This window comes from Salvelinus fontinalis, chromosome 13 (assembly GCF_029448725.1).
Source record: "Salvelinus fontinalis isolate EN_2023a chromosome 13, ASM2944872v1, whole genome shotgun sequence".
Lineage (NCBI taxonomy): Eukaryota > Metazoa > Chordata > Actinopteri > Salmoniformes > Salmonidae > Salvelinus > Salvelinus fontinalis.
Window position 1 is genome coordinate 33428092 of NC_074677.1, and position 16348 is coordinate 33444439.

General features: G+C 45.9%; 2 protein-coding genes across 2 annotated transcripts; both read right to left on the minus strand.

The window, feature by feature from the left end:
• Window positions 1-939, minus strand: LOC129867789 (olfactory receptor 52N5-like). Its single transcript, XM_055941290.1, has one exon. It carries the CDS (start codon window positions 937-939, stop codon window positions 1-3), a length of 939 nt encoding a protein of 312 aa, XP_055797265.1.
• Window positions 940-15012: 14073 nt separating this feature from the next.
• LOC129867832 (olfactory receptor 7C1-like) lies at window positions 15013-15957 on the minus strand. The gene has a single exon (XM_055941320.1). The coding sequence runs from the start codon at window positions 15955-15957 to the stop codon at window positions 15013-15015; it is 945 nt and encodes a 314-aa protein (XP_055797295.1).
• Between the last annotated feature and the right edge of the window lie 391 nt (window positions 15958-16348).

Below are 16348 nucleotides of genomic sequence, written 5' to 3' on the forward strand. Positions count from 1 at the left end.
TCATACAGTCACTTTATTATTATGAAACTTGTTGATGATTTTCTGTCTGATCTCTCTGGTCTGCAGACCGTAGATAATAGGATTGAGCCAAGGAGGAACCACATGAAACAAAATGGCTGACAGTTTCCTGTGGTCGGACCACTGAGGGAAGCGATGGAGAAAGATGATGGTGAAACCGGACACCAGCATGATGATGTACACAGACAGGTGTGTGGAGCAGGTCTGCAAGGCCCTGCTATTAAGAACCCTGTTTTTGTTTCTCACACACACAATAGCTATCTTAAGGTATGTTAGTGTCACACTCCCGATGGAGGACCCCAGGAGTAGGACGGTAAAAGTGAGTCCATAGATATTGTTAATAATAACGCTTTCACAGGAGAGCTTGAATAACGAGGCATTGTCACAGAAAGGGTTGAAGATTTCAGATCTGCATCGTGACAGGCTGAGTGTGAGGCCCAGGAGGACCCCCACAAGCAGAAAGGCAGACCCCCAGGCAAAAGCAGTCAGTTTTGCGATCATCCTTTTGGTCATGATGGTGGCGTATCGCAGGGGGTTGCAGATGGCCACATATCTATCAAAGGCCATGATAATCAGTATTGTATGTGATGTTGTGCCAAACATGTGGGCGCAAAATGCTTGGACGGCACACGCAACGTCGTTAATGTAGCGGTCTGTGCTTGCCACGAATATGTCACTCAGCAAACGAGGGACGATAACCGTGGCTCCAAGAGCATCATTGAGAGGTAGGTTGCAGAAGAGGATGTACATGGGCTGATGCAGGCTCCTCTCCATGGAGATCAGTAGTATGAGGCCGATGTTGGACACCATCGTGAAGATGTAGATGATGAGGAGAAGGATGAAGGCAGGGTAGGAGGACTGTTGAGTGACCTTTAACCCCTCCAGGAGGAACATGTTCTTAGGATAGGTGTGGTTCTCCATTTGCCACCCAGAGTGAATGTCACAACCTGGAGGAGAATGCAATAAAGTTATTTAATAATAAATACCAAATAAATAGCAGTGGTATTATGACTTTAAAAAAAGGTCTACCAAGCAACAAATACAATTTGATAATCCATGTTCATTACCTTGCCTCTCATTAATATCGATCATTAAATACTTACTGTTTTAGAACAATTACTGTCAATATATTTAACCAAATGATTTCATGAAAAAGTGAAAAAAGTAACCAAAAACAAACCAACATAATATATTTCACAAAAGAGAACATCAACTGACTATAATTCAATGTTGTATAATTCAATAGATGTAGATACAATGGACACAATAACACTTTCAACTCTAACAGATATAAAACATCAGCATCACAACAAGCACATTAGATAACATAAGAAGGATTGTACCTGACATAAATTGTTGAAGTATAACACTAACAAAAAGGGTGAGATGATCTTCCACCCCTCAAGACTGAAACAGCATCACAGCCTTTTATCCAAAACTCTGAACATGGTAATACTCCCAACCCAAACTCCCAAACTCCCATGGTTACAAGGTTGGAGGCCTCTGGTGAAATCAAACTCCAGGAAAAATAATTGGCAACTGCTTCAGATTGTAACTTGAGTGATGTAAGCTAGTCCATTTTGGCATTGTGTGTGCAGTCAATTTTTCATGTTAGTTTTTAAAGGCAAAATGGAATTACATTGCCCTTTTCAGGAAGAATAGTGGGTGATTGGCATAGGTGGACAAAACATAAACAGGATTTGAACCTCAGTCTCCAGTAAGGGATATGTGTTCTCTAGACTTGACGGTTTTACCACTCAACCAACCTCTGTCACCTCATGTTTCTTTTTGACAGTTATGTATATAAATGATGACTGACAGGGTGCACTGTTTTGAAGCCACTGCACCACAATGTTTGTTATCCTCCACTATTGTTTGAAAGGTTTTGGAAGATATAGAAATGCATTTATTAATGTCTACATTCATTTTTGCCAACGATTATATATTACAGACTCCTAATTAATGCATACTTTTAAATTATATTCTGTGAACAAACACATTTTTGTGAAAACCTTTTCCTTAATCCTTTACTGAAAATACTTTGGATTGTCACGTTCACTGTCTTTAAACTCCCTGTCATAGATGAGCCAAGGCGCAGCGTGCATGTAATTCCACATTTCTTTTAATCGTAGTGAAACCTTCACAAAAAAGAACAGGGAAGCAGAAACAAACGTGGCGCACACAAACACAAAGAGAAAATAAATAATTACCTAAATAATAAATAATTACCTATTATAAATAATTACCTATATAATTAGGTGGGAAAAAGGCTGCCTAAGTATGATTCCCAATCAGAGACAACGATAGACAGCTGCCTCTGATTGGGAACCACACTCGGCCAAAAACAAAGAAATAGAAAACATAGAATGCCCACCCAAATCACACCCTGACCTAACCAAATAGAGAAATAAAACGGCTCTCTAAGGTCAGGGCGTGACATGGATACTGTACATTCAGTAACATAATAACAATATTTATGGAAAATGTCAGGTGGGTGCAACATAAGACAAAAAAATGACAAGGTTTGCGTAAAAGGACTAACTGGCGTCTTCAAGTGGTCACACACCTCTCCAAAGTTTGCACTATTACTACATTCACGAGGTTCAGCTTTCCACCATTTGACAAACATGTTGGCAGGGGTGGTAGTTGTTAGAGTTTGTTTGAGGGTTTTGGCGTGGATGGTGGTCGGGGAGGCCAGCCCTCAGTCGTAAACTGTTGTTGTGCTGAGCATGCTGGCAGGATGTGAATGTGTAGCAAACCAAACCTCATTAATCACACATTTTCAGTATTAATTATACGGTGCCTTCGGAAAGTATTCAGACCCCTTGACATTTTCCACATGTTATATTAATGACTAAATAACACAATTGCCTCATCAATCTACACACAATGTTTGCAATGCTTTATATATCACGTTTTCAGTAGGCATTTAAGTCTAAAAACATCATTTTTATATTTGTTTCTTGGTGAGCCAGTTAAAGCGCAAATCCTGAGACATTCTTAAAACCAATTTTTTGGGGAATTGCAAATTGAACCTTGTAGTTCTGTAATGTCAATCTGGGTTTAGTAAAAAGGTTCTATCTGGTACAGAATGTTACAATTATTTCAATAGAAAGTTAGACATTTAATGACTAATAAAAGAAAATACCCTTCATTCTTTCTAATCATATCATCAAATATATTCATTCATGTTCATCACACATTTTTGAAGCAATAGTTCACTAAATGTAAGGCCTGGGTGTCGGAGTGTGAAGTCAAGCGCAGGATACAGCAGGTGCAATAACAAATGTTCTTTCATGAACACGGAGAAACTAGGCCACCCTACTAACCCACTGGGTGTACTCCATAAACAACCCCAGACACAGGGGGAAACGAACACAGTCCAGCAAACACGATGCACGAAACCAACACCACTACTTACTAACAAACAATCCCGCACAAAGAAACGTGCGGGCCGGCTGACTAATAAGCCCAACTAATTACATCCTCATACAAAACACGTGAACCCAATAAACACATAGGGAGGGGGAGAAAAGGATCAGTGGCAGCTAATAGGCCGGTGACGACGACCGCCGAACGCCACCCGAACGGGAAGGAGAGCCTGCCTCGGTCGAAGTCATGACAGTACCCCCCCCTCTGACGCGCGGCTCCCGCAGCGCGCCGACACCGGCCTCGAGGTCGACCCGGAGGACGAGGTGCAGGGCGATCCGGATGGAGGCGATGGAAATCCCTCAGCATAGACGGATCCAAAATGTCCCCCACCGGTACCCAGCACCTATCCTACGGACCGTACCCCTCCCAGTCCACGAGGTACTCCAGGCCCCCTCGACCCCTCGATGTCCAGAGGGGGAGGAGGGACCTCCGGTACCTCACCGTCCTGCAGGGGACCAGCTACCACCGGCCTGAGGAGAGACACATGAAACGAGGGGTTAATGCGATAATAGGAAGGGAGTTGTAATCGATAACACACCTCGTTTATTCTCCTCAGGACTTTGAAGGGCCCTACACACTGCGGACCCAGCTTCCGGCAGGGCAAGCGGAGGGGCAGGTTTCGGGTCGAGAGCCAGACCCTGTCCCCCGGTACAAACACGGGGGCCTCACTGCGGTGGCGGTCAGCGCTCCTCTTCTGCCGTCCACTAGCTTGTTGGAGAGATTCCTGGACGGCCCTCCATGTCTCCTTGGAACGCAGCACCCATTCCTCCACCGCAGGAGCCTCGGTCTGGCTCGGATGCCATGGTGCCAGGACCGGCTGGTACCCCAATACACACTGAAAGGGGGACACGTTAGTAGAGGAGTGGCGTAGTGAGTTCTGGGCCATTTCGGCCCAGGGAATGTATCTCACTCCCCTGGCCGGTCCTGGCAATACGACCGCAGAAACCTACCCACCTCCTGGTTCACTCTCTCCACCTGCCCATGACTCTCAGGGTGATAACCGGAGGTCAGGCTGACCAAGACCCCCAAACGCTCCAAGAACGCCCTCCATACTTGGGACGTGAATTGGGGGCCCCGATCAGAAACGATGTCCTCCGGCACCCCGTAGTGCCGGAAGACGTGGGTGAATAATGCCTCCGCAGTCTGTAGGGCTGTAGGCATACCGAGCAACGGGAGGAGACGACAGGACTTCGAGAACCGATCCACAATCACCAGTACCGTAGTGTTCCCCTGAGATGGGGGAAGATCGGTCAGAAAATCTACGGACAGGTGCGACCAAGGCCGTTGTGGAACAGGGAGGGGTTGTAACTTCCCTCTAGGAAGGTGCCTAGGAGCCTTACTCTGGGCGCATACCGAACAGGAGGAAACATAAACCCTAACGTCTCTCGCCAAGGTAGGCCACCAATACCTCCCCCGAAGGCTCCCCACTGTCCTCTTCACCCCAGGGTGACCCGAGGAGGGTAGAACGTGAGCCCACCGAATCAATTTGTACCGATCACCAAGCGGCACGTACTTCCGCCCCAAAGGACACTGAGGAGGAGCTGGTTCAGCCCGTAACGCCCGCTCGATGTCCGAGTCCACTTCCCACACCACTGGTGCTATCAGCCTTGAGGCGGGAAGGATGGGAGTGGGTTCGGTGGGCCGATCGTCCGAGTCGTAAAAACGGGACAGTGCATCCACCTTTACGTTCTGGGAGCCCGGTCTAAACGTTAACGTAAACTGGAATCGGGTAAAGAACATGGCCCACCTTGCCTGACGTGGGTTCAGTCTCCTAGCTGCCCGAATATACTCCAGATTCTGGTGGTCGGTCCAGATGAGAATAGGGTGCTTAGCCCCCTCAAGCCAGTGTCTCCACACCTTCAGGGCACTGACCACTGCTAACAACTCCCGGTCCCCCACATCATAGTTACGCTCCGCTGGGCTGAGTTTCTTCGAGAAGAAAGCACAGGGGTGGCGTTTTGGTGGCGTACCAGAGCGCTGTGATAGCACGGCCCCTACCCCAGCCTCGGACGCGTCCACCTCCACTATGAATGCTAGAGAGAGATCCGGATGCGCCAACACGGGCGCATCCGTGAACAGCACCTTCAACCTGTTGAAAGCTCCGTCCGCTTTTGCTGACCACTGCAACCGCACCGGACCCCCCTTCAGCAGTGAGGTAATGGGAGCTGCTACCTGGCCAAAACCCCGGATAAACCTCCGGTAGTAGTTGGCAAAACCCAAAAACCGCTGCACCTCTTTTACCGTGGTCGGAGTCGGCCAATTACGCACGGCCTTAATGCGGTCACCCTCCACCACCACCCCCGAGGTGGAAATGCGATAACCCAGAAAAGAGACGGCTCGTTTGGAGAACACACACTTCTCAGCCTTGACATATAGGTCATGCTCCAGCAGTCTACCAAGCACCTTGCGTACCAAAAGACACATGCGTGGCGTGAGTGGCTGAGTAGATCAGAATGTCATCGATATAAACAACCACTCCCTGCCCGTGCAGGTCCCTGAGAATATCGTCTACAAAGGATTGGAAAATGGCTGGAGCATTCTTTAACCTATACGGCATGACGCAGTACTCATAATGGCCCGATGTGGTACTAAATGCGGTTTTCCACTCGTCTCCCTTCCGAATACGCACCAGACTATACGCGCTCCTGAGATCCAATTTTGTGAAGAATTGCGCTCCGTGAAATGATTCCATTGCTGTAGCAATGAGAGGTAGTGTGGTAACTAAACCACACGGGGATGGCATTTAGACCTCTATAATCAATACACGGACGCAAACCTCCCTCCTTTTTCTTCACAAAAAAGAAACTCGAGGAGGCGGGTGAGATAGAGGACCGAATGTACCCCTGTCCCAGAGACTCAGTGACATATGTCTCCATAGCCACCGTCTCCTCTTGGGACAATGGGTACACGTGACTCTTGGGAAGCGCAGCGTCTACCTGGAGATCTATCGCACAATCCCTTCCCGGTCAATGAGGTGGTAATTTAGTCGCTTTCTTTTTACTGAAAGCGATTGCCAAGTCGGCATACTCGGGGGGAATGCACACCGTGGAACCCTGGTCTGGACTTTCCACCGACATGGCACCGATGGAAACTCCCAAACACCTTCCAGAACACTCCTTTGACCACCCCTGGAGAACCCCCTGTCTCCACGAAATTTTAGGATTGTGCCGGGCCAGCCAGGGAATCCCTAGCACCACTGGAAACGCAGGCGAATCAATAATATAAAAGCTGATACGCTCCTTATGATTCCCCTGCGTCACCATGTCCAGGGGGACCGTGGTCTCCCTGACCACCCCTGACCCTAATGGCCGGCTATCTAGGGAGTGCACGGGAAAGGGAGAATCTATCGGCACAAGCCAAACCCTAGACCTGAATCGACTAGCGCCCTATGCTGGGAAGAGGGTAAAAATGTAAGAAAAAAAATCAAGACAAACATGTGACTAACAGGGGGTTCTGGGTGAGTTTGGTGCTGACTCACCTGGGGTGATCGAGAAGCGTTCCGCCTGCCATCTCGACTCCCAGACGGACCACCCCAGCACCGATCGGCCGTGTGTCCTCTCCGACCACAGCTGGTGCAGGGAGAGCCTCCTCCTCCGGTACCCCTCGGCACAGCCCCTCCCAACTCCATCGGAATAGGAGCGGAGGAGCTGGGTGGTGGAACGTACAGGACCCTCTCAGAACGCCCGCGGGCAGCCAGCAGATTGTCCAGACGGATGGACATGTCAATCAGCTCATCCAGGGAAAGAGCGGTGTCCCGACATGCTAACTCCCTGCGGACGTCCTCCCGGAGACTACACCGGTAGTGATCAATAAGGGCCCTGTCGTTCCACCCAGATCCTGCAGCCAGGGTCCGGAACTCCAGCGCGTAATCCTGGGCGCTCCTCGCTCCTCTCCTCTTCTGGTGGAACAGTCGTTCTCCCGCCGCTCAGCCCTCTGGAGGATGGTCAAATACGGCCCGAAAACGGCAGGTGAACTCTGGGTAATGCTCCTTCGCCGAGTCTGGGCCATTCCAGACTGCGTTCGCCCACTCCAGAGCACGACCCGTGAGGCAGGAGACGAGGACACTCACCCTCTCCGCTCCCGAGGGAGTGGGTCTTACGGTGGCAAGGTACAGCTCCAGTTGGAGTAGGAACCCCTGGCACCCCGCCGCCGATCCATCATAATCCCTCGGGAGTGTCAGACAGAGAGCGCTGGAGCCGAGGGATGGAGAGTCCTGGGCTGGAGGAGCCGAAGGTGGAGAGAGGAGACAACTCCTCTCCCATCGGTCCATTCGCTCCATCATCGAATCCATCGCTGATCCAATACGGTGGAGAACGGTGGTATGATGGAGCACCCGTTCCTCCATCGATGGGAGAGGGTTGGCCGCTGCTCCTGCTGACTCCATTAGGGGGGTGCGGGATTCTGTAAGGCCTGGGTGTCGGAGTGTGAAGTCAAGTGCAGGAAACAGCAGGTGCAATAACAAATGTTCTTTCATGAACACGGAGAAACTAGGCCACCCTACTAACCCACTGGGTGTACTCCATAAACAACCCCAGACACAGGGGGAAACGAACACAGTCCAGCAAACACGATGCACGAAACAAACACCACTACTTACTAACAAACAATCCCGCACAAAGAAACGTGCGGGCCGGCTGACTAATAAGCCCAACTAATTACATCCTCATACAAAACACGTGAACCCAATAAACACATAGGGAGGGGGAGAAAAGGATCAGTGGCAGCTAATAGGCCGGTGACGACGACTGCCGAACGCCACCCGAACGGGAAGGAGAACCTGCCTCGGTCGAAGTCGTGACACTAAAATGACAAGTACACTATATCATTTTCTTCCCTGTATGGGACCTCCTATGTGGATTTTTTTAATGAGCTGAATAGTAAAGACATGTAATTTAACTGTAACCAGGAATTTATGTTTTCATATGATTGTTAAACAAATCACTTCCAAAAGTAGGCTACCTGTGCACATTTCTTCAATCTTAAATAATTCAAATCATGGCACCTGCCATTTAAAGAACGGAAAGAGACGTCAATTAAAACACCAACATTTTTTATGACATTTGCTGACTGGCATTAGGCACACTTTTAGCCTGAATTGTTTGATGCACGTCCACTGCTGTCCGCACGCGTTTCAACCCCAGCCAGTCATCTTTGCATTGGCAAGAATGTTGTGTTCATGTAGAACCACACCGCTTATGCCACCTGTTTTTAAGTGCATTTGCTAATTTTTCATGCGTCTGACAGGCGTAAATGATAAACGATGGTGTAATACCCTACAGTTTTCTATTCATCTTTGTTTTAGTTATTGTGATAAGCTGACGTTTTACCGGTACCAGCACTATTTATTTGGCTTGTACTGTCACATCTGCTCCCGCTCTTCCCTCCCCTGGCGCCCTCTGCCCTGCATCACGCACTCCTGCCATCAATTACGCACACCTCGTCACACGCTTCAGCGATATTTCTACTCACCGGGACTCACTTATCATCTGTTTATTACCTCACCTATATTTGTCAGTTTCCCTGCTCTGTTCCCTGCTGATGCATTGTTTTGTGTCTTTCTTTTCTTGTATGCTGACGCTGTTCCTGTCTCGTTCCATGTCTGTTCTTTATTAAATGTTTGACTCCCCGTACCTGCTTCGTCTCTCCAGCTTCATTCCATGTGACATGTACTCCATACGAGAAAGTACTGCCTTACTTTCACCCCTGATCCTCTGGATGAGTAAACTGATATATTTTTCTGGTCTCTGATACCTAAAGTCAGTAAACTACTTCCTAGTCATGAATAACATAAAATAAAATGTTATTTGTCACATGCACGGATTACAACAGGTGTAGACCTTACAGTGAAATGCTTACTTACAAGCCCTTAACCAACAATGCATTTTTAAGAAAAACTGTTAACTGTTAAGAAAGTATTTACTAAATAAAATTAAGTAAACAATAAATACAAATTAAAAGAGAAGAAAATATAAAAATAATTAATAATTAAAGAGCAACAATAAAATAACAGTAATGAGGCTATATACAGGGGGTATCAGTACAGTGTCAGTGTGCGGGTGCACAGGTTAGTAGAGGTAATTAAAGTAATATGTACATGTAGGTTGAGGTAAAGTGACTGTGCATAGATAATAAACAGACAGTAGCAGCAGCGTAAAAATGGGGAGGGAGGGGTCAATGCAAATAGTCCGGGTAGCCATTTTGTTAGCTGTTCCGGAGTCTTATGGCTTGGGGGATGAAGCTGTTAAGAAGCCTTTTGGACCTAGACTTGGCGGTCCGGTACCGCTTGCCGTACAGTAGCAGAGAGAACAGTCTATGACTAGGGTGGCTGGAGTCTTTGGCAATTTTTAGGGCTCTCCTCTGACACCGCCTGTTATAGAGGTCTTGGATGGCAGGAAGCTTGGCCCCTGTGATGTACTGGGCCGTACGCACTACCCTCTGTAGTGCCTTGCAGTTGGAGGCTGAGCAGTTGCCATACCAGGCAGTGATGCAACCAGTCAGGATGCTCTCGATGGTGCAGCTGTAGAACGTTTTGAGGATCTGAGGACCCATGCCAAATCTTTTCAGTCTCCTGAAGGGGAATAGGTTTTGTTGTGCCCTCTTTACGAATGTCTTGGTGTATTTGGACCATGACAGTTCGTTGGTGATGTGGACACCAAGGAACTTGAAGCTCTCAACCTGCTCCACTACGGCCCCGTTGATGAGAATGGGGGCGTGCTCTGCCCTCCTTTTCCTGTAGTCCACGATCATCTCCTTTTGTCTTGATCAAATCAAATCAAATGTATTTATATATCTCTTCTCATATCAGCTGATATCTCAAAGTGCTGTACAGAAACCCAGCCTAAAACCACAAACAGCAAGCAATGCAGGTGTAGAAGCACAGTGGCTAGGAAGCACGGTGGCTTGATCACGTTGAGGGAGAGGTTGTTATCCTGGCACCACACGGCCAGGTCTCTGACCTCCTCCCTATAGGCTGTCTCATCGTTGTCGGTGCTCAGGCCTACCACTGTCTTGACTTCGGTAAAGTTAACGATGGTGTTGGAGTCGTGCTTGGCCATGCAGTCATGAGTGAACAGGACGTACAGCAGGGGACTGAGCATGCACCCCTGAGGGGCCTCCGTGTTGAGGATCAACGTGGCAGATGTGTTGTTACCTACCCTTACCACCTGGTGGCGGCCCATCAGGAAGTCCAGGATTCAGTTGCAGAGAGAGGTGTTCAGTCCCAGGGTCCTTAGCTTAGTGATGAGCTTGGAGGGCACTATGGTGTTGAACGCTGACCTGTAATCAATGAATAGCATTCTCACATAGGTGTTCATTTTGTCCAGGTGGGAAAAGGCAGTGTCGCGTGCAATAGAGATTACATCATCTGTGGATTTGTTGGGGCGATATGCAAATTGGAGTTGGTCTAGGGTTTCCAGGATAATGGTGTTGATGTATGCCATGACCAGCCTTTCAAATCACTTCATGACTACAGATGTTAGTGCTACGGGTCGGTAGTCATTTAGGCAGGTTACCTTGGTGTTCTTGGGTCTGCTTGGAACATGTTGGTATTACAGACTCGGTCAGGGACAGGTTGAAAATGTCAGTGAAGACAGTTGGTCAGCGCATGCTCGGCGTACACGTCCTGGTAATCTGTCTGGCCCTGCGGCCTTGTGAATGTTGACCTGTTTAAAAACTCACATCGGCTACGGAGAGCATGATCACACAGTCGTCCTGAACAGTTGGTGCTCTCATGCATGCTTCAGTGTTGCTTACCTCGAAGCGCGCAGAGAAGTAATTTAGTTTGTTTGGTAGGCTCATGTCACCGGGCAGCTCACAGCTGTGCTTCCTTTTGTAGTCCATAATAGTTTGCAAGCCCTGCCATATCCGACGAGCGTTGGAACCGGTATAGTAGGATTCAATCTTAGTCCTGTATTGACGCTTTGCATGTTTGATGGTTTGTCGGAAAGCATAGCGGGATTTCATATAAGCGTCCGGGTTAGAGTCCTGCTCCTTGGAAGTGGCAGCGCTACACTTTAGCTTAGTGTGGAAGTTGCCTGTATTCCATGGCTTCTGGTTGGGGTATGAATGTGCGGTCACTGTGGGGATGACGTCATCGATGCACTTATTGATGAAGCCATTGACTGTACTCCTCAATGCCATCGGAAGAATCGCAGAACATATTCCAGTCTGTGCTAGCAAAACAGTCCTGTAGCTTAGCATCTGCGTCGTCTGACCACTTCCTTATTGATTGATTCACTGGTACAATTTCTTGTTTGCTTATGGCCTTATACAGCTAGTTGTGTTCGGTCTTAGTGCCAGCATCAGTTTGTGGTAGTAAATAGACAGCTATGAAAAATATAGATGAAAATCCTCTTGGTAGATTAAAAAAATATATATTTCACCTTTTTTAACCAGGTAGGCAAGTTGAGAACAGGTTCTCATTTACAACTGCAACCTGGCCAAGATAAAGCAAAGCAGTTCGACACATACAACAACACAGAGTTACACATGGAGTAAAACAAACATACAGTCAATAATACAGTAGAAAAATAAGTCTATATACAATGTGAGCAAATGAGGTGAGATAAGGGAGGTAAAATGCAAAAAAAAGGCTATGGTGGCGAAGTAAATACAATATAGCAAGTAAAACACTGAAATGGTAGTGTCACGCCCTGACCTGAGATATCTCTGTTTTCTTTCATTTTTGGTCAGGGTGTGACTAGGGTGGGTACGTTAGTTTTTGTATTGTTTAGGGTTTTTTGTATGTCTAGGGTTTTTGTAGGTCTAGGGGATCTGTACGTCTATGGTGGCCTGATATGGTTCCCTTGCAGTGGAAGAATGTGCAAAGTAGAGATAGAAATAATGGGGTGCAAAGGAGCAAAATAAATAAATAAATAAATACAGTAGGGGTTAGAGGTAGTTGTTTGGGCTAAATTATAGATGGGCTATGTATAGGTGCAGTAATCTGTGAGCTGCTCGATAGTGTAGATAGTGTGGTCTACAGCTTATCATGAGATACTCTACCTCAGGTGAGCAAAACCTTGAGTCTTCATTAAAGTTAGATTTTGTGCACAGTTATTAACAAATAGACACAGACCGCCACCCATTGTCTTACCGGAGGCAGCTGTTCTATCTTGTCGATGTACGGAAAACCCAGCCAGCTGTATGTTATCCATGTCGTTGTTCAGCTACGACTTGGTGAAACATAAGATATTACACTTTTTAATGTCCCATTGGTACGATAGTCTTGATCGGAGCTCAGCCAGTTTATTATCCAATGATTGCACGTTGGCTAATACGATTGATGGTAGAGGCGGGTTACCCACTCGCCGTTGGATTCTTACATGGCACCCCGACCTACGACCCCTATATCTCTGTCTCTTCTTCATGCGAATGGCGGGGATTTGGGCCTTGTCCGGTGTCTGAAGTAAATCCTTTGCACCCGACTCGTTATTGAAAAAATCTTTGTCCTGTACAAGGTGAGTAATAGCTGTTCTGATATCCAGAAGCTCTTTTCGGGTCATAAGAGACGGTGGCAGAAACATTATGTACAAAATAAGCTACAAATAATGCAAAAGAACTCCCACAATTTGTTATAAGCCCGTAAAACAACAACCACCTCCTCCAGCGCCATTATAGGATGTTATAGGATGTAACATGTTGTAAGTTTGTAATTTTAGGAAAATACCCCTTCCATGGAGGTTTTCATATTGATATAAAAAAAATATCAATGCCTCTCCAATGGGCCTTTCATTTAAATGTTCTAAGACACCTGTATTTATTTGTTTTTACCAGAAAAAGCTTAAGTTATGGCCATTCTTCTGAAAAAGTGGTGGAAAAAATTGGAGTAATTGCAAATGAGGACCAGAACCAATGCTATGAATAATCAAGGACTTGGGACTATAAGGTTCTATCTGGAAAATGTATAGTTTTGAGATATTTAGTACTTTTCAAGTCCCAGATCTCTGAACTATTTTGTGATGTCTTCCTCTTTCATGACTCAATAAGTACATCACCTTATATTATAGTATTAGAACCTTATAGAAGCAAGTTCAAAGATGTTTGCGCAGATGGAAAAAAAAATCTGACATACAGTATCTCACATGTGAAGGACCACCTAAAGAGCAATTCTACGTGAATAGAATTTTTGATCAAAATGCCAGATAGAACCTTATAGTCCCAAGGTCTCAATATTATAGATTCTGCCTATTATTTACTTCTACCATCTACCAAATCAAAAGTGGTCATTTCAGATGATGTAGATTCAGTTATAAATTCAATAATATTTCATAAACCTCATGGCGCGAGGCAGGACTGACCACTGTCCACTCGTGTTTTCTGGATTCAGTTGGGTCAAATACTTTATCAATATTTTCATTTACAGCGTGGCACTAGGAAGGGCTGACCACTGTCCACTGTCCATTCCTCTCTTCAGCATAATCGTCGAGCCACTTGCCATAGCTTTACACAATGATCATGTGTGTGATGTGTCAACATTCATCAATTAGCCAGCTAGCTATCCCATGCAAGATTTGGTCCTGAAATTACTAAAAATGTGGCTTTCACATGTACACCCATATTTGACATGTGTTTATTTGAAAAGATTAGATGATGGGGTACTAAATGATTCACAGAATACCCCTGAATACTTCTGCGTTGTTCAATAGTCAACCGCAGAGGGCAACTCAAACTAAATAGTGACAATGCTGGGATAGAATAAATAACTCATTCAGATTTTGGAAAGACCCTTTATTTTAATATAAAAATATAAATGATATGCTATAATTCATATATTACATTCAATTATTGCTATACTGACATTGATTATACATACACTGTATATATATTTATATATAGATGTGGGGTTGAGGATAGGGAGATTAGGAGAGGATAGATACTTTATTGTGGACAATTAAAAAGTGCTGCTGCTTCTACATAGAATACATAATCATACTACATAGAATACATCATCCTACACCCCCCTCCCCACCAACACAAAAAAAAATGTATGCCATGGAAAGGTTGTCACTTGTTGGCAGTTCTACATTATTAAAGCCTGCTAGCCAGATAGATGTCATGCCTATGAGCTTCCCTGCTGTCTAGGTCAGTCTCAGGATTTGGGCTTTGAGCTGCACTTTCAGGATGCCAAACCAAGTAAAAATGCTGTAGCGTAGGATCGACTCCAATGGTTGTTCTATAGAAGAGAAGCATTATGTTCTCGTTTACTCCATAGACCCTGAGTTGATACAGGAAGTAAAGGCGCTGTTGGATGCGTGAGCACATGTTCTCCACATGGTGCACCAACACAGCATGCTGTCAATGTGAAACCCAGGATACCTGTATGAGCTCACCTACTTGGTGTCAAGGACGCAAAGGGAACAGTTCCTCCTATTCACCCTTAGCCTCAGTAAACCACACTGGTGCTTGAGGTCGAGTATTGAGGATGAGGATTGAGGATGATAATGACAAATTATGAGTAATAATGTAAATGTTTCTCTCCTCTTGGCATACGATTTAATTTATACATACAGTACATACATACATATACGTATGTTTGTACGTATGTGAACAATATAATGTGTGTTAAACTAATGGAGAAACTTTCTTGCAATGGGAGATATTTACAACTAGTTTGCGAATGTCTTTGGACTGCAGCCCATAGATAATGGGGTTCAGTGCAGGAGGAACCACATAAAACATAATTGATGCAAGTTTCCTGTGGTCTGACCACTGTGGGTACCGATGAAGAAAGACAATGATGAAACCTGTCATCAACATAATGAGGTATACAGCCAGGTGTGTGAAACAGGTTTGCAGAGCTTTGCTGTTCAGCGACTTGCTCTTACTCCTCACACACACCATGGCGATTCTAATGTATGTCAGAGCCACACTCCCCATGGAGGTGATGAAGACGATAGTGGTGAAAAATAGTCCATAAATGTTATTTATAAGCACACTCTCACAGGAGAGCTTGAATAATGAGGCATTGTCACACCAAGGGTTGGTGATTTCCGACCTGCAGCGTGACAAGCGGAGGGTGAGGCCCAGGAGGACAGCCACAAAGACAAGGGACACCACCCAGGCAAACACACACAGCTTAACCAGCATTTTGTTGTTCATGATGGTGGCGTATCGCAGAGGATTACAGATGGCCACATACCTGTCAAAAGCCATGATCGTCAGTATCGTATGGAAGTTTGAACCAAACCAGTGACCCAAGAATGCTTGGGTGAAACACTCATTGTAGGTAATATATCTGTCTGATCTAGGTGTTAAAATGTCGAACAGCACTCGAGGTATGATGGTGGTGATACTGAGAGCATCGTTGAAAGACATGTTGCAAAGGAGGATGTACATGGGCTGGTGCAGGCTCCTCTCCATGCAGATGAGCACTGTGAGGCTGATGTTGGTCACCATTGTGAAGATGTAGATGATAAGGAGGAGGATGAAGGCAGGGTAGGTGGACTGATAAATGACTTTAACCCCCTCTAGCTTGAGAAGGTCCATGCTGAATGTGTGGTTCTCCATCTGTGGGGCGGAGAGCCGAGACTGAAATACCAACTGAAATATGCTCCGTTACACTATTGTTTCACCTCAATGATTCCGTCCATGCATATCTTCACTGAAACAGTTGGGGTTTTGTGCTTGTTCCTGAAGTAATGCTAATTGGACCTGCAATTCTTTTGCTGATTCCAAGTCCTTCTCAATTGGAGCAGGAACAGTAGTGAACAGTAGCAATATTTAGCGTGTATTCCAGGCTATGGAGAGCCTAGAGAAAATACGACAATATGAATCAGTCAACCACACAGTCAACAATACACCAGATACAGCACCAATAAATCAAATATCCTTATTTGATCATACTGTAATACTATTTTAACATCTCTTACCATTGACAAAGAAAGAGACAGTTGGACTG